We start from the raw sequence: 19,403 nt of genomic DNA, 5'->3' as shown, positions 1-19,403 counted from the left end.
ATATGAGGGGGAATAACACAGCTCCCAGCACACACTGATATGTGGTATTATTATTATATAGGGGAGAGGGGACTGTACAGTGATATATGAGGGGGAATAACACAGCTCCCAGCACACACTGATATGTGGTATTATTATTATATAGGGGGGAGGGGACTGCACAGTGATATATGAGGGGGAATAACACAGCTCCCAGCACACACTGATATGTGGTATTATTATTATATAAGGGGGAGGAGACTGTGCAGTGATATATGAGGGGGAATAACACAGCTCCCAGCACACACTGATATGTGGTATTATTATATAGGGGAGAGTGGACTGTACAGTGATATATGAGGGGGAATAACACAGCTCCTAGCACACACTGATATGTGGTATTATTATTATTATATAGGGGAGAGGGGACTGTACAGTGATATATGAGGGGGATTAACACAGCTCCCAGCACACACTATGTGGTATTATTATTGTATAGGGGGGAGGGGACTGTACAGTGATATATGAGGGGGAATAACACAGCTCCCAGCACACACTGATATGTGGCATTATTATTATATAGGGGGGAGGGGACCGTACAGTGATATATGAGGGGGAATAACACAGCTCCCAGCACACACTGATATGTGGTATTATTATTATATAGGGGAGAGGGGACCGTACAGTGATATATGAGGAGGAATAATATAGCTCCCAGCACACACTGATATGTGGTATTATTATTGTATAGGGGGGAGGGGACTGTACAGTGATATATGAGGGGGAATAACACAGCTCCCAGCACACACTGATATGTGGCATTATTATTATATAGGGGGGAGGGGACCGTACAGTGATATATGAGGGGGAATAACACAGCTCCCAGCACACACTGATATGTGGTATTATTATTATATAGGGGAGAGGGGACCGTACAGTGATATATGAGGAGGAATAATATAGCTCCCAGCACACACTGATATATGGTATTATTATTATATAGGGGAGAGGGGACTGTACAGTGATATATGAGAGGTAATAACACAGCTCCCAGCACACACTGATATGTGTTATTATAATTTTCTACTTCAGGGTCCATAGGGTATCCACAGGATACCTTGGGGTATAGGTGTGACGTCAGTCGCAGGGCACCAAAGAGTTAAGCTTTCAGCCTCCCAGGATGCACTAGGTCCCCCTCCTATACCCCGCCCCCGGGCCAAGGCACCTCAGTTTAGTTTGGTGCCCGGCCGGCGTCGGGTGCACCTGTCGGAGTGGGGGCTAGAAGAGCCCCTGAAGCTTTCTTCAGTGCAGCTGTGGCTGCACATCTGGATGTACAGCATGGACAGTCAGTCCTGACGTCCATGCTGTCTTCCCTACACCCCCGCCGCTACCAGAACGCCGGTACCGATCCGGGGATGCTGGTGAGCATCTGGGGTCACAGCTAGCGGTGACCCCAGATGTTCCGGACCATGGCCGGATCCAAGGGGGACAAAGATAAGCAGCGGGGTCCCGCGGTGGGTCCCCGCTGGTCACATGGTCCTAAGTCCCCAGGCAGGGGGCTCTCAGGGGACTGGCTGCAGCGTGGAGCCAGGTACTGAACCTGCGCTTTCCACTACCCCCTGGGACAACGGACCGCAGCAGAGCGGTAGCGCTGCGGCGTCCCAGGGGTTAAATGCATGCCAGGGGAGCGCGCCTTCCCTGTCTCACAGCCGGCGCCTCCCCCGCTGCACACAGCCCTCTCTGCACTGTGCTGACTGGTCCTGTGTCAGCGCTCCTCCCCCAGGCCAGCTTCTCTCTGCTCCTCGGCGGCCATCTTCTCTGCAACGCATGGTGAACGCTGCTGGAAGCCTGGAAGGAAGCATCGTGGTCTGGGTCCCCCAGCATACCTCTCCTCCGCTGTGGCTCAGGTCTGTGTATGCAGCGCTGTGTCCTACCAGGCCCTGTGTCTGTGTAGTTGAGTGATCAGCGCTGTTAGTGCAGGAATTGTTATTTCTCTGCATTGTATGTGACTGTGCTAGCGCTGCTGCCTGTAACTTTATCTTCTCAAAACTGTCAGCTTTATTACTGCCCCTGTTCTTTCTGCTAAAGCCCTTGCAGTGCGGTGCTGCAGGGTGGTCTCTCGCCTATTTAATACTTAATTGGTGAGAGAGGTCACATACGTGGTGCCATCATGTCTGAAAGTGATTTTCCCCTCCGGCTACAGTGTACAACGTGCAAAGTACCGTTAGCGGAGGGGGAGGGTAGCGCAGAGGGCCTTTGCCGGCAGTGTTTGTCCATGGCGCGGCCTACTACGGTTACAGCACCGGTACAGGAGCCGCCCTAGACTTGTTTCGCTCAGGCGTTAACAGCTTTAGTGGGCCAGTTAGCTCCGCAGCCCGCGTTTACTCCGATGGGTTTGTCCCAGCAGTCTGTGGTGTCGTCACCCATGCAGGGGTTCCCACGACAATTGGTGGTACCCCACAGTCTCCCTATTTCCCCGCTCCCGGGTTCTCAGGAGCCAGCGTGGGTTAACTCCCTGACGAGTGCTGTACAGCACTTGTCGGATGTGTTGCAAGGGGAGTCTGTGATGCGGCCTCATAAAAGGCCGGTGGCGTCTCTGTCCGCTCCTTATGAGGATGACGAAGGGACGTCTGATGATGGGGAGATTCTGGATCCTTACGATCAGGAACCTCTCCATACTAAGGACGCTGATGCTAAGTCCAAAGTATATATTCCTGGACTTATTCGGGCGGTCCGCACAGCCTTGGTGATTGAGGACGAAGTTCCCCCAGCGGCTCAATCTAAGTATGCCTTTTCAAAGATGTGAAGGGCGATGCCACAGTCTTTCCTCTTTCGGGTCAGTTGGTGGACCATTTAGAGGAGGCGTGGAAACAACCTGGCAAAAGATACCAGCCGCAGAGACGCCTGGCGGTGGCTTATCCGATAATTATTTTGCTAAGTGGGAATCCCCTCCACAGGTGGATTCTCACGTGACCCGTCTTGTCCGTAGTGCCACATTGCCGATGCCATCCATGTCCTCCCTTAAGGATGCTACGGACCGCAAGGTAGAAATCTGCCTGAAGTCCGCTTATTCCCTTGCAGGGGGGGCAGCACGGCCGGCTATGGCCATTTGCTGGGTTGCCAGAGCGATGGAGCGCTGGGCGGATTCATTAGAGGCTTCTTTTGAATCCGACTGTCCGGCCGAACAGGCGGAGTTGATTGGCAATCTCCGTGATTCGGCCACCTACATCAACGAGGCGGCTCTAGACATTAGTACTCTGGTGTCTAGAATTTCTTCAGCAGCGGTAGCTGCTCGTCGCACCTTGTGGCTGCGATCCTGGAAGGCGGACGCAGATTCCAAGAAAGGTCTGGAAGCGTTGCCGTTTACCGGAGAAGTTCTCTTCGGTCCGGATCTGGATAAGATTGTGGCCACGCTGGCGGCAGCCAAATCTGCTTGTCTCCCGTCGGCCGCTGCTCCTTCTGGTTCTGGACCATCGTCCTTTCGGTCATCTAGGGCCCAGGGCAGGCCCAAACCACAGTCGTTTCCTCGACAGGCTGGCCCTAAGAAATCGGTCAAGCCCCGGAAACAGGCATGGAGTACCAGACGTCCGGCCCCCAAGGGTGGGAGGCCGCCTGCTGCAGTTCTCCCGGTGTTGGTCGTTCACTACGACAGACACTTGGGTTCTGGAGGTGGTCTCCCACGGGTACGCCCTCTCCTTCCGGCACAGACCCCCGGCTCGATTCTTCACCACGGGTCTACCATCAGACCGGAACAAGGCTACGGAGCTGCGGAAGGTATTGCACACTATGCTCCAGGCTGGAGTTATAGTGCCTGTTCCATTCTCCCAGAGGGGCCAGGGTTTCTATTCAAATCTATTTTTGGTACAGAAACCCAATGGGTCATATCGTCCGATTCTCAACCTCAAAGCACTCAACAAGTCTTTGCGGGTCCCGAAGTTTCGGATGGAGACCCTATGGTCCATCATTCTGGCGCTGGAACCTGGGGACTACATGGTGTCATTGGACATACAGGACGCTTACCTGCATGTCCCTATTCTTTTGCGCCATCAAGAGTTCCTTCGGTTTGCAATCCGCAGCGACCACTTCCAGTTTCGGGCGTTACCTTTTGGCCTGGCGACAGCACCACGTGTTTTCACCAAGGTGATGGCGGTCATGGCGGCTTCTCTGCGGCTGCAAGGAGTCCGCATGTTGCCGTACTTGGACGACCTGTTATTGGTGGCAGGATCTCCAGAGCTCCTGTTACACCACTTGGACCTGACCATTGCACTGCTGCAACGGCACGGCTGGCTAATCAACTGGCAGAAGTCCACTCTAATCCCGTCTCGGAGGATTCTGCATCTTGGAGCCTTATTGGACTCGGGACAGCAAAGGATCTTCGTGACGGAGGACAAGATCTCTGCTTTACAGTCAAGGGTGCGCAGTTGTCTGCACAGCCGCCGGGTGTCCTTACACTCGGCGATGAGGTTACTGGGCTCCATGGTGTCGGTGTTCGACATGGTGGAATACGCCCAGTTTCACTCCAGACCTCTGCAGCACCTGATCCTGTCCAAGTGGAACGGGCTGCCTCAGTCTCTGAAGTTCCAGATGATTGTGCTCACCCCGGAGGTTCGCCTGTCCCTTGCATGGTGGTTAAAGACGACCCACCTCAACAAGGGACGTCCGTTCTGGGTTCCAAATTGGGTCCTGTTGACAACGGACGCCAGTCTTCGGGGCTGGGGAGCAGTTTCGGGTCCACACTTGTTCCAGGGCAGGTGGACGCCGACAGAAGCGGAGCTTCCAATAAATATCTTGGAACTCCGTGCGGTCTTCAATGCTCTCCTGCAGGCACAGCGGTTTCTCCAGGGTCACCCGGTGCAGGTCCAGTCGGACAACGCTACCACCGTGGCCTACATAAACAGGCAAGGAGGAACTCGCAGTCGGGCGGCTCTCGTAGAGGTCTCTCGGATCCTGGTTTGGGCGGAGCGCAATCTTCCGGCCATATCAGCGGTCTTCATCCCGGGAGTGCTAAATTGGGAGGCGGACTTTCAAAGTCGCCAGGACGTTCATCCAGGGGAATGGTCCCTGCACCCGGACGTTTTTCAACTACTGGTGGACAGGTGGGGTCTTCCAGAAATCGACCTCATGGCGTCTCGGCACAACAACAAGTTGCCGGTGTACGGGTCTCGCACAAGAGACGAAGGGGCGTCTCTGGTGGATGCTCTGTCCGTCCGGTGGATGTTTCGGTTCGCATACCTGTTCCCTCCGGTCTCCCTTCTTCCACGGGTAATCCGGAAATTCAAACAGGAAGGAGGGACGCTCCTGTTGATAGCTCCCGCGTGGCCCAGACGGCACTGGTTCTCAGACCTTCAGGGTCTGTCCGTGGACAGTCCTCTGCGGTTGCTGCTACGACCGGACCTTCTGTCTCAGGGTCCTTGCCTTCACCCGGACCTGACTCGGCTGTCTTTGACGGCGTGGCTGTTGAGATGGCCATGCTGAGGTCCCGGGGGTTTTCCAGCTCTGTGGTGCGTACCATGTTACGAGCTCGGAAACCGTCTTCCGCGAGGATATACCATCGCGTGTGGCATACGTTCTTCCAGTGGTGTCGACCGAGAGGTTATGCACCGCGGGAGTTTCGTCTGTCTCGGATTCTCGCCTTCCTGCAAGCGGGACTAGATCATGGGCTTCGCCTTGCTTCTTTGAAGGTACAGGTTTCGGCCCTATCTGTCTGGTTTCACCGTAGGATTGCTACAATACCGGATGTGCGCACCTTTATGCAAGGTGTTCTCCGTATTCAGCCGCCCTTTGTTCCACCTGTGGCGCCTTGGGATTTGGCTGTGGTCCTGAGGGCTCTCCAAGGACCGCCGTTTGAACCACTGGGCTCAGTGGATATTAAATGGCTAACAGCTAAGACTGTTTTCCTTCTGGCCATTGCTTCGGCCAGACGTGTTTCTGAGTTAGGGGCTCTTTCTTGTAGACCCCCTTTCTTGGTTTTTCATGGGAACAGGGCAGTGCTCCGCACTCGGCCCGAGTTTCTTTCCAAAGTTGTTTCCCAGTTTCATGTTAACGAAGAAATAGTTGTTCCGGCCTTTAACTCACCGGGTCTTTCCGTGGGTGAGGTCTCTTTGGATGTTGTGCGGGCCTTAAGGACTTATGTTGACCGCACTTCTTCGTTTAGGAAGTCGGACGCTTTGTTTGTCCTCTATGGCTTCCGTAAAAAGGGTTGGCCTGCTTCAAAGCAAACTTTGGCAGCCTGGATCCGTATGGCTATTTCTGAAGCTTATCTTCATGAAGGCCTACCGGTCCCTCCTTCTCTGAAGGCTCATTCCACTAGGTCTGTGGGTCCTTCGTGGGCAGCTCGACGTGGTGCCTCGGCAGTTCAGATCTGCAAGGCTGCTACGTGGTCTTCTGTCCATACCTTCGTGAGGTATTACAGGTTTGACACCTTCGCCTCTCAGGATGCTTCCTTCGGGCGGCGGATTCTCCTTTCTGCACAGGAGCGTCCCCACCCTTAAAGGATACTGCTTTGGGACATCCCCAAGGTATCCTGTGGATACCCTATGGACCCTGAAGTAGAAAATATGAGATATGGTAAGAACTTACCCTTGTTATCTCTATTTCTACGAAGTCCATAGGGTTCCACAGGACTCCCGCCCTGTCGCACCTGTGCTGCAGATGGGCTTTGCTCTGGTCACCGGTTTTCCGTCTCCCTCTGGTGAGAATGTGATTCTTGTATGTGTCCAGATCTTTGTTCTCTCTCTTCCTTCTCCTCCTCCGGCCTATGGCTTGGTAACTAACTGAGGTGCCTTGGCCCGGGGGCGGGGTATAGGAGGGGGACCTGGTGCATCCTGGGAGGCTGAAAGCTTAACTCTTTGGTGCCCTGCGACTGACGTCACACCTATACCCCAAGGTATCCTGTGGAACCCTATGGACTTCGTAGAAATAGAGATAACAAGGGTAAGTTCTTACCATATCTCATATTATTATTATATAGGGGAGAGGGGACCGTACAGTGATATATGAGAAGTAATAACACAGCTCCCAGCACACACTGATATGTGGTATTATTTAGGGGAGAGGGGACCATACAGTGATATTTGAGGGGGAATAACACAGCTCCTGGCACACACTATGTGGTATTATTATTATATAGGAGAGAGGGGACTGTACAGTGATACATGAGGGGGAAAAACACAGCTCCCAGCACACGCTATGTGGTATTATTATTATATAGGAGAGAGGGGACTGTACAGTGATATATGAGGGGGAATAACACAGCTCCCAGCACACACTGGGCCTGATTCAGAGCCGGACGCTCTGACCAGAGCGCTCGCTCTGAATCAGTGCCCTCCTACCTAAAAATGGAGCGGCCTCTCGGACGCTCGCATAGCTGTGGGTTACCACCCACAGCTATATCGAGCGTCCATGATGATGGTCGCGATCGTCAAGACCATCGCGACCATCGGGCTTGCGACGAGACCCTGTGGTAGGGTCTCGCTGCCGGAAGCCCTGGAGTGATTTTGGCTCTATCAGAGCCAAAATCACTCCCACTGACATCACTAGTGATGTCAGTGGGGCCGGACCCAGACGGTAGGCGTTCCCATGGGAACGCCTCCGTCTGGCAGCCACGCCCCCGTCACGCCCACCAAAGGGGGCGTGCTGTCACTCACCATCGACAGCACGCCCCCTTTGGTGTGAGACCCCGAGCGACGGATTCCCCGTCGCTCGTCGGGTCTCGCGCATGCGCACGACGGAGCTCCCTCCGTCGTGCGCATGCCCACTACGGCACCATCGACCCGTTTGCGAGCGGAAAGCGCTCGCGAGCGGGTTAGAATCAGGCCCACTATGTGGTATTATTAGTATATATGGGGGAGGGGACTGTATAGTGATATATGAGGGGGAATAACACAGCTCCCAGCACACACTGATATGTGGTATTATTATTATATAGGGGAGAGGGGACCATACAGTGATATATGAGGGGGAATAACAGCTTCCAGCACTCACTGATATGTGGTATTATTAGTGTTCATTCTAGGTCCGGCAAGAGGTATGTCACTCAAGCGCTCGCCTGCAAAGGGGGCATGATGCGCCCCCTGTTCATCACTCTTGGGGACTTGCCCAGCTAGGCTCTCCCTTCTCTGTGAATATTCACCAGCGGTGAGCGCTGCACCGCAATTTTTCCCTCCCGAGGGTCACTGCAGTCTGCAGTTGGGGACACCACCCAGCATGTTGTTTTAGCGGTTTGCCAACAGGGCACCGCCAAAGGGGCAGGGTGCATTCTGCCCTTTGAAATTGGCCCACTAAAACAGCCTAGTCAGAACGCTATATTATTAATATTTAGAGGATAAGGGACTGCAGTGATATATAATGGGGATTAAATCAGCTGTTACGACAGACTGATATGTTGTAATAATATGAAGAGCTGTGGGAACTGTTTAGTGATACTTCAGCATGGAAAAATAGATCTCACCACACACTTATATGTGGTAGAATTATTATATAAGGGAGAAAGGACATGACAGAACAGTTTTTTAACTGAAGCGCGAAAAATGCAACCTTGCTGTGTCAAACGGCAGAAAGTAATGGCATCTTACTGTACAGAGGGAGTGGCCTGTGGTGTCCTACACTATATAGGTGGAGCTGCCGGTGGTGTCCTACTATACAGGGGGAGTGGCCTGTGGTGTCCTATACAGTGGTAGCAGCCTGCATTGTCCTATTGCACAGGGGGATCGGCATGTTTTGTCCAACACTATGCAGGGGGAGCGGCCTGTGATGTCCTACTATACTGGAAGAGCGGCCTATTGTGTCCTACTGTGGTGCCTTATACAGGGGGAGCAGTCTGTAGTGTCCTACTATATAGGGGGAGCATCCAGTGGTATCCTACTATACAGGGGAAGCGGCCTGTTGCACTCTACTATACAGGGGAAGCAACATGTATTGTCCTACCATACAGGGGGAGCAACCTGTGGTGCCTTCATATAGAGGGGGATTAGCTTGTTGCACTCTACTATACAGGGGGGGTGGCCTGTGGTGTCCTACTTTACAGGGAAGTGGCCTGTGTTGCCCTACTATACTGGTCGAGTGGCCTGTGGTGTCCTACTATACACTGGGAGCCTACGGTGTCCTACTTTACAGGTGGAGTGGACTGCGGTGTCAGTGTGTCCTGCTATACAGGAGGAGCAGCCTTCGGTGTCCTATTATACAGGGAGAGCGGCCTGTGGTGTCCTTATATACCAGGGGAGTGACCTGTAGTATCCTACTATACAGGGGGAGCAGCCTGTGGTGTCCTACTATACATGAGAAGCCGCCTGTGTTGCCCTACTATACTGAACGAGTGGCCTGTGGTGTCCTACTATACAGTGGGAGCAGCCTGCGGTATCCTACTATACAGGGAGAGCAGCCTGTGGTGCTTATTATGGCCTGTTTCGCTTTACTATTCAGGGGGAACATCCTATGTTGTTCTATACAGGAGGAGTGGCCTGAGGTGCCTTATACAGGGGGAGCAGCCTGTGGTGTCCTATTATACAAGGGAGTGGCCTGTTGAGCTCTAATAAACAGTGGTAGTGGCCTATGATGTCCTACTATACAGTAAGAGCAGCCTGTTTCTACCCTTATGTAAAGGGAGCAGCCTGCAGTGTCCTATATACAGGGAGAACAGGCTGCAGTGTTCTACACTATACAGGGGGTGTGGCCTGTAGTGTCCTACTATACAAGGTTATCGGCGTGTGGTGTCCTCGTTTATAGGGTTTTCTGTCTATTGCATCCTACTATATAGGGGGTGCAGCCCCTTGTATCCTACTATACAGGGGGAGCATCATGTGGTGTCCTACTATACAGGGAGAGCATCCTGTTGTGTCCTGTTATTTTTATTATACATGGGGAGCAGCCTGTTGTGTCCTGTTACTAATATTATACAGGGGTAGCAGCCTCTTGTGTCCTGTTATATCAGCAGCTGTAGAGTAATAATAACAGTAATGAGTGGTGTGGGAATAACACATAATGGGTATAACATGTATGTACTGTATATACCAGATGATACATAACAGGAGCTGGGGAAGGATGTGTGAGAAGGATACAGACAGGCCATGTAACAAAGGGCTGCACTCCCTGACCTGAGACTGTCTGTCAGGGCCTCTTGTTACCCTGAGCAATAGAGACTCTCAGAGACAGCCAGTGGCTGTGACAGTCCCCAGATCCTCAGAGTGTCACTGATTATCTCCCAGGACATGTCTCACCCCACCCTACGCTGCACACACTCGGCCGGCAGGCTGGTCACACATGTAACATACATCTGAGGTGCGGTCATTTGTCATTTCATCATTTGTGCAGAGTGACTGATGGGATTCTGTATTGCTTAACCCTTTGTTTGTCCCCTGGGCTGCCTGCTGTCCTATCCCTGTGTTATTAACCTCTTCTGTTCCCCTCCCCTGTGTTACTGCTACCTCTGTAGAGCTGTTACACCCCCTGTTGTGTGCTCTGTATTCCTACGTTACTTCCCCTCTCCCCATATCTGCACACCTTCTGCTCTCCTGTGTACTCTCTCCTCACACCCCTGTTATCTGTATGACCTCAGTATAGTCTCAGATTCTCTCAGTTTCTGGAATAAATGTAAAACAAAAGTGAAAAGTCCCCAAATCCCTAATTCATGTGTCTGTAAAACATTCACGTGGAGCAAATTGCACCAAATCTGTGTCTGGGAGGAATAAGACCCCCGGCCAGGAGAGGAGCATTGGTGTAACCTTATACAGTACAGCGTTGTGTGACGGCCTCTGAGGACCCTTATGGGGCTGGGTCACAGGAACCTCTGACGGACTCTAACCAGGGCTCTATGGCTGGGGGGAAAGGGGAGACTTACCGGTCACTCAGTGTAACATGTCTGACAGTTTTACATGTGTTCTCTGTGATATTTATTCTATTTATTCCTAGATAGTCCTGCTGTGAGGAACCAGAGTCTTTATTACACATCACACATTCTATATTCTCACTGATTAATTGAGGATAGACAAGGACATGAGTCACAGGACTGAGAGGATCTTACATCTCACCCTGGAGATCATCTACCTGCTGACTGGGGAGGTGAGAGGGCCTGGGGGTGTCACAGTGACATCACTTATATCTATAGTAATAATACAGGGACATGACTGGGGAGGTGAGAGGGCCTGGGGGTGTCACAGTGACATCACTTATATCTATAGTAATAATACAGGGACATCACTAGGTAGGTGAGGGGATCTGGGAGTGTCACAGTGACATCACTTATGTCTATAATAATAATACAGGGACATGACTGGGGAGGTGAGGGGATCTGATAGTGTCACAGTGACATCACTTACATCTATAGTAATAATACAGGGACACGACTAGGGAGGTGAGGGGATCTGGGAGTGTCACAGTGACATCACATATATATAGTAATAATACAGGGATATGACTGGTGAGGTGAGAGTGTATGTAGTGATGTTTGGTGTCTTCCCCAATTCACAGGATTACACAGTAGTGAAGAAGACATCCGGTGAGTGTGAGACACCCAGCAGCCATCCTCGTGTGTCGGGAGGACTGAGCAGGACCCAGAGCCTCATCACGGTGACTCCACCTCAGTCACTGATATATGAGATCTACAATGAACAGAAGATCATGGATCTCACCAACAAGATCATTCAGCTGCTGACTGGAGAGGTGACTGCTGGGAATGGGACATTATACAGTAACACCAGGGCATGTGTCTGGGTGATGACTGGTTGAGTTGACTTCTGGGAATGGGACATTATACAGTAACACCAGGGGATGTGTCTGGGTGATGACTGGAGAGGTGACTGCTGGGAATGGGACATTATACAGTAACATCAGGGGATGTGTCTGGGTGATGACTGTATCATTGTTTGTGTCATGTTCCTACAAGTTGTCAGGATGTCACTGACTATGTCTCAATGCAGGAGGAGGAATATATAGAGGAACATGGGTCTGTTCAAGGACGTAATGAAAGAGAATCACAGGCCCCTCACATCACTGGGTAAGAGGAGACTGTAATTTATTGTACAGGGGAGAGCAGGTATGGGGGCCCCCTCTATACACTCATCACCTGATAATCACATATATACAATGTACGCAGTCACTGTGTGTCTCCTACAGATGGACCCAGTAACAGAAATACCCCAGAGATATGTCCCCGTCCTCTTTATTCACAGGATTATACAGAGGAGAATCACAGGACCCCACAGGAGCATCAGGTAGATGGGATTTAGGGTCTCACCAATATACCAAAGTCAATGTCACTATATGATCTGTTGCTGTTTGTCTCTCATACATTGATATTCTACATTTTATTCTCAATTAAATCAAACATTAAAAAAACATTTTGGTTAGGGTACAGCTCAGACTAATGAGCTAGAAGATACAGAGGGAGAAGAAGAGATGTATGTGACTGATATGAAGGCAGAAGATACAGAGGGAGAAGAAGAGACGTATGTGACTGATATCAAGATAGAAGATACAGAGGGGGAAGAAGAGACGTATGTGACTGATATGAAGGCTGAAGATACAGAGGGAGAAGAAGAGACGTATGTGACTGATTTGAAGGCAGAAGATATAGAGGGAGAAGAAGAGACGTATGTGACTGATATGAAGGTAGAAGATATAGAGGGAGAAGAAGAGATGTATGTGAGTGGTGATCAGCAGTGTAAGGAGGAGGAAATCCCTACAGATATCAGCACAGGTGAGTACCACTTTTTATAGAAAAAACTGACATATTCTCCATGCTCAGTCACTGCAGCAATCTATTATTCTATGTATCCTATTATTCTAAACCCTCCTCTGTCATTACAAACTAATGGGGTAAATGTCTGCCCAGTTGGGGAGTCGGGAGCCATCAGCCCCTATTAATACTCCTTATCTTCCCCTCACATCATGTCACTGTGTGTTACCAGCCGAGAAAACTGACCAGTCTCCTCCCCACACTCTCTGGTGTATCTCATATATCAGGAGCCATTAGCCCCTATTATACTCCTGCTCTCCTCCTCACATCATGTCACTGTGTGCTACCAGCCCAGGTATCTGACCAGTCTCCTCCCCACACCGTCTGGTGTATCTCGCATACTGAAATGAAGATCACTGCAGGATGCAGCTAGTATGTTCTGTGTGTGATATAATGTATAGACCATTCCTGCACTCTGTTACACATACTGAGATTGAGATCCGGAGAGTGTGAGGACATAGCAGTATGCAGCTAGTATGACCTGTGTGTGATATAATGTATAGACCATGCCTGCACTCTGTTACACATACTGAGATTGAGATCCGGAGAGTGTGAGGACATAGCAGTATGCAGCTAGTATGACCTGTGTGTGATATAATGTATAGACCATGCCTGCACTCTGTTACACATACTGAGATTGAGATCCGGAGAGTGTGAGGACATAGCAGTATGCAGCTAGTATGACCTGTGTGTGAGATAATGTATAGACCATGCCTGCACTCTGTTACACATACTGAGATGGAGATATGGAGAGTGTGAGGACACAGCAGGGTGCAGCTAGTATGACCTGTGTGATATAATGTATAGACCATGCCTGCACTCTGTTACACATACTGAGATGGAGATATGGAGAGTGTGAGGACACAGCAGGGTGCAGCTAGTATGACCTCTGTGTGATATAATGTATAGACCATGCCTGCACTCTTACACATACTGAGATGGAGATACGGAGAGTGTGAGGACACAGCAGGATACAGCTAGTATGACCTGTGTGTGATATAATGTATAGACCATGCCTGCACTCTGTTACACATACTGAGATGGAGATCCGGAGAATGTGTGAGGACACAGCAGGATGCAGCTAGTTTGACCTGTGTGTGAGATAATGTATAGACCATGCCTGCACTCTGTTACACATACTGAGATGGAGATCCAGAGAGTGTGAGGACACAGCAGGATGCAGCTAGTATGACCTCTGTGTGATATAATGTATAGAACATGCCTGCACTCTGTTACACATACTGAGATGGAGATATGGAGAGTGTGAGGACACAGCAGGATACAGCTAGTATGACCTCTGTGTGATATAATGTATAGACCATGCCTGCACTCTTACACATACTGAGATGGAGATCCGGAGAGTGTGAGGACACATCAGGGTGCAGCTAGTATGACCTGTGTGTGAGATAATGTATAGACCACTCTGCTCTCTGTTAGTAGTAATGGTTGTGTAACAACCATTACAGTGTAGTTTTATAGGTAAGGTGTCTGAATTCAGTGCAGCAAATCAGAGGTTTAAGCCCAGATGTTACACCCATCGTACACAGCATGTCATAAAAGAGTGAATCATGGGGAAATGTATGAAGCCCTAGAGAGAGATACAGTGGAGAAATTGCCCACAGCAGCCAATCAGCTTCTAGCTATCATTTAAAGTACAGTCAGTAAAATGACAGAAGCTGGTTGGTTGCTAAGGGCAACTACTCCACAAACCTTCTGTAAGGTTTGGTACAACCCCCCCCTCCTTTGTCTTTTTTAGTGATTACTCCCTGACCAGTGTTACTGCTACAACTTAAACCTCCTCAAGAAAAAAAACCTCACCAAATACATGATGAAGTCATTGGCCGCCATTCACTATAGCGCAATCTTTCTGAGGGTGCAAGGAGAAATTCGATGAAAGCTTCGGCTGCACGGCTGTTTGACAGCTTAACACAGCACTAACAGCCTCACAGCCACACTTTAGTCGGAGAATGCCAGTTCTCACTGCTAAATACCCAGGTTAAATCGTGAGAACTGGCATTCTCTGACTTAACACCGCGCTGAATTGAATTGCTCCGGCAGCTCCCACAATCTCGGCCACTGACTGTTTGGAGACGTTGGGATACAACTGGGGACGTCTTATTATAGTTACACAGTATGGTATAGTTCTGCAGGGGCGCTAATTCCCATATAATTATTCTGTTTCCGGCAGATGGACACAGCAGCAGGAATAACTCGGGGAGACGTCTCATATTATCTCCAGATTGTGACCTAGATCATGATAACTTCTCACAGGACTCTCCAGGAGAAAACCCCATTATCCCCAGTGTACATCCAGCATCTCACAGTGTAGATATATCATCTGATCCCTCTAACCATGAGGAATATTCCCCTGGTTATCCCAGTAGTGTTACACACAGCTCAGATCACACAGGTGATAAACTATTGTCATGTTCTGAATGTGGGAAAGTATTTACCAAACAGATCAGTCTTTCTATACATCAGAAGAGAGTTCACACAGCTGAAAGGCCTTTTCTATGTTCTGAATGTGGAAAATGTTTTACTCTGAAAAGTGATGTTACTAGACATACAAAGATTCACACAGGTGAGAGACCATATTCATGTTCTGAGTGTGGGAAATGTTTTCTACAGCAGGGAGCACTTGCTGTACATGAGAGAAGTCACACAGGTGAGAGGCCATTTCCATGTTCTGAGTGTGGGAAATGTTTTACACGGAAATCAGATCTTGTTACACACCAGAGAACTCACACAGGTGACAAACCATTTTCATGTTCTGAATGTGGTAAATGTTTTACACACAAATCAGCACTTGTTATACATCAGAGATGTCACACAGGTGAGAAACCATTTTCATGTTCTGAATGTGGGAAATGTTTTACACAGAAATCGTCTCTTGTTATACATCAGAGATGTCACACAGGTGAGAAACCATTTTCATGTTCTGAATGTGGGAAATGGTTTACACACAAATCAGCTCTTGTTAAACATCAGAGAATTCACACAGGTGAGAAACAATTTCCATGTTCTGAGTGTGGGAAATGTTTTGCACAGAAATCAGATCTAGTTGCACATCAGAGAAGTCAAACAGGTGAGAAACCATTTCCATGTTCTGAGTGTGGGAAATGTTTTACACACAAAACACATCTTGTTAAACATCAGAGAGTTCACACAGGTGAGAAACCATTTTCATGTTCCGATTGCGGAAAATGTTTTACACAGAAATCAGATCTAGTTAAACATCAGAGAACTCACACAGGTGAGAGGCCATTTTCATGTCCTGTGTGTGGGAAAAGGTTTACACAGAAAGCAGCTCTTGTTACACATCAGAGAAGTCACACAGGTGAGAAACCATTTCCATGCTCAGAGTGTGGGAAATGTTTTACAAAGAAATCACATCTTGTTACACATAAGAGAAGTCACACAGGTGAGAAACCATTTTCATGTTCCGATTGTGGGAAATCTTTTACATGTCATTCAATACTTGCTTCTCATAAGAGATCTCATACCGCTGAAAAACCATTTCCATGTCCTCAGTGTAGGAAATGTTTTACACAGAAAGCAGATCTTGTTAGACATCAGAGAATTCACACAGGTGAGAAACCATTTCCATGCTCTGAGTGTGGGAAATATTTTACGCAGAAATCAGATCTTGTTACACATCAGAGAATTCACACAGGTGAGAAACCATTTCCATGCTCTGAATGTGGGAAATGTTTTACGGTTAAATCATATCTTGTTACACATCAGCGAAGTCACACAGGTGAGAAACCATTTTCATGTTCTGAGTGTGGGAAATGTTTTACACACAAATCAGTTCTTGTTAGACATCAGAGAATTCACACAGGTGAGAAACCATTTTCATGTTCTGAGTGTGGGGAATGTTTTACAAAGCAATCAGCTCTTTTAAGTCATCAGAAACGTCACACAGCAGAAAAACAATGTGTATGAGCGTCTAGAAATATATATAAACTTCGGCGATATTTGCAGTACTGTAATATCATTGGGAATTATCAGAACAAGCATAAATACAATGTTAGCCTAGATTGCTGTCCCTGCTTGATGAAGGGTAAATGACATTTGCATTATCACACTATGGGCCTGATTCAGCAGCGGAAGCAAATGCAGCTGCAGCCTCTTACAGATCGCAGGTACTAATATATGCTAATGCCGAGGCACAGCCGCCATAACCACGCCCACTGCTGCCTACTCATTATCCTCCAATGTCGCCCTCCTGTGTAATCATCGCTACCATCTTCGTACATCAAGCAGTTACGCAGCATTTACATCAGGTCTGACCAGCCGCAAACACTGCAGATCTCCTGACACGTAAAGAGGTCTCATGCTGCAGCTGTTATCGCTATGGCTAATTTATACACGCCCATGACATGGCGATCACACGGACACACACACCTGCATGATGGTGATCACACGGACAGACACGCCTGCAGTTTTCTGTCCACCCCCTGTTACCTCCCCCAAACGCTGTCACCCTGCCACTCACTATGTGATGTATTCCTCTGTACGTCCGTAATCGCAATGTGATCGCTGTGTGTGCGCAGTGTGACTTATACACAGGTGTGATGGCAAACATTCGCTCTATCTGCGTAACTATCATCATTGTGTCCTCTGCTGAATAAGCCCCTATATACTAATATATTACACTTTATTATATATCCACACGGATGTCACCAACATAGGGCTCCAACATGTTCCTCATGTAATGGCTGTCAGTTTACTTATTCTATCAGATCAGAGGTTCCCAAACTCTGATATTACAGGCTGGGTATTAAGGACATCCATGCTTGAGCACAAGTTACTTAATTAGTGCCTCAGTCAGTTTGATTTAACCATTTGGACTCAGGCATGGATATCCTTAAACCCGGGCCTGTAAAGGGGGAGTTTGGGAAGCTCTGTATTAGAATATTATTGTGCTCTTGGCCTATTTGTAAAGTAACACGATCGCATGATGTAATATAGGGACATACCTAATCTGTCACAATGACAATGTGCTGGGGATGTAATATGGAAAGTGGGAAACTATGACATCATGTGATGACTGGGCTGTAAGTGATGGTGTGAGATGGGGCGATATAATGACATCTGTAACCTCTGATGTTATCTCACTGAATCCAGTGTTCTCTGGTTGGGTTTCCTGGTAAATGAATCTCTAATCTCCTTACAGCAGTCTGATGTCTGGTTCCTTCTAATTACATCCTCTGTAACCTACTATTTACACTATTCCAAAAGATAAGGACATTAATATCATGATCACTTATGTAATTTATACATTATTAGATAATGTAATTATTGTTGGGACACAGGAAGCTGCTGGTCCTGGTATTTTGATATATATATTGTGTTTTGATGGCAGTTTTGCAGCGGTTTTGGCCTCAGTAAATCTGCAGATAGCAAAACTGCCGCCAAACCACAGTCAAAACACATTATAGAATAGAATAGAACAGGGCTGTCATTTAGAAACTGCTGCAAAACCAAACCCCTGGGGTTTAGAATAGAATAGAAACCGCCACCAAATCCCCGGGGTTTAGTATAGAATAGAAACCGCCACCAAACCCTCGGGGTTTAGAATAGAATAGAAACCGCCACCAAACCCCCGGGGTTTAGAATAGAATAGAAACCGCCACCAAACCCTCGGGGTTTAGAATAGAATAGAAACCGCCGTCAAGCCTCCACTTAGTAAATTTTGCCCAAAGAGTTTGGTAACGAGTGAGAAAACCAAACGCCACATGGACCTGTCTGACGTCCATGTGGGGTAACACAGCTGCGTGTGGCGCTTGTTTGTTAGTATTTACCACACTTTTTGACCTGAAAGTTTTAGTACATTGAGTAAAGCTGGAATAGTTGCCCTCTCGGTGGTGCACATGTTCTGTGATCGCCTAGGTGTAAGATCTAGTGATTTGGTGTAAGACGTGATTTTGTGGAAACATTGATGTTACCAGAGATGTCACAAGGAAGTATAGAGGTTTCTGCATGAGGGTGAGTTGTGTCTCACGGACTGGTCACACTAGGCCACAGCTGGCAGGAGAAAATAACAGAGATAGGGACAGGGCAGTCATCTATAGACCAGGGTACAAGCCGAGGTCAGGGCCACAGAAGAACAAACGTCAGACATAAGCCGGGTCGGTATTTGTCAGTCAGACAATTACTCATTCAGAACTGGATATAAACTGACGTAAAGCTGTATTACTCTGTCACTTTAGGTACCGGTGATTATAGGTATATATATTGGGGTTGCACCAGCTCTTTGTATTCCTAGTTTCTTGTTATGCAGTTATTTATTGTTCTGTGTTTTAGCTTTTTCCTAACTTTGCTTTTGGTATCTTTATACTGTGACTGTCTTAGTAAAATATTTAAACAGAGCGCTGTCGACACAATCTAGATAGATTATATATAATAAATATTCCTAGCGCTGTAAGGCCAAGAGGAACTTACTGTGAGGGTTCAATAATAAATTGACGAGAAAAAACACACAGGTCTTGCGCTGCTAGGAATAGTATCAACATTTTAATAATAATAAATACATATATATGGCACATAAATATAGGAACTAAAAATAAAGGAAGAAAATATAATACAGCATCATAACATAGATTGAAATGAATATCTAAACCAGAAATCCAAGATTCTCAATTGTAGCAATCAAACAATGTATCTCTTCATATGAAAAGAAACGTAGTAT

At 48.2% G+C, this 19,403-nt stretch overlaps 1 protein-coding gene across 2 annotated transcripts in view; it reads left to right on the top strand.

Annotated features, from left to right (window-relative positions):
• LOC148502627 (uncharacterized) overlaps nucleotides 1–19,212 on the top strand; it is an 87,190-nt gene extending 67,978 nt beyond the window's left edge. Inside the window, exons 1-5 of one of the 2 annotated variants that reach the window (XM_088449572.1) lie at nucleotides 11,546–11,634; nucleotides 11,892–11,968; nucleotides 12,088–12,185; nucleotides 12,322–12,670; nucleotides 14,898–19,212. In XM_088449572.1, coding sequence (XP_088305698.1) covers nucleotides 11,914–11,968; nucleotides 12,088–12,185; nucleotides 12,322–12,670; nucleotides 14,898–16,654 — 2,259 coding nt within the window. In that variant the 5' untranslated portion in view covers nucleotides 11,546–11,634; nucleotides 11,892–11,913 and the 3' untranslated portion in view covers nucleotides 16,655–19,212. Of the gene's footprint in view, nucleotides 1–11,545; nucleotides 11,635–11,891; nucleotides 11,969–12,087; nucleotides 12,186–12,321; nucleotides 12,671–14,897 lie in introns of those variants that run through there. The other variant, XM_088449573.1, reaches the window with a different exon arrangement.
• The last annotated feature ends 191 nt before the right edge of the window (nucleotides 19,213–19,403 follow it).

Source organism: Taudactylus pleione, unplaced genomic scaffold, assembly GCF_031769625.1.
Source record: "Taudactylus pleione unplaced genomic scaffold, aTauple2 ptg000488l, whole genome shotgun sequence".
NCBI lineage: Eukaryota > Metazoa > Chordata > Amphibia > Anura > Myobatrachidae > Taudactylus > Taudactylus pleione.
The sequence above is the reverse complement of the archived record's forward strand: the minus strand, read 5'-3'. Positions and strand labels throughout refer to the sequence as shown.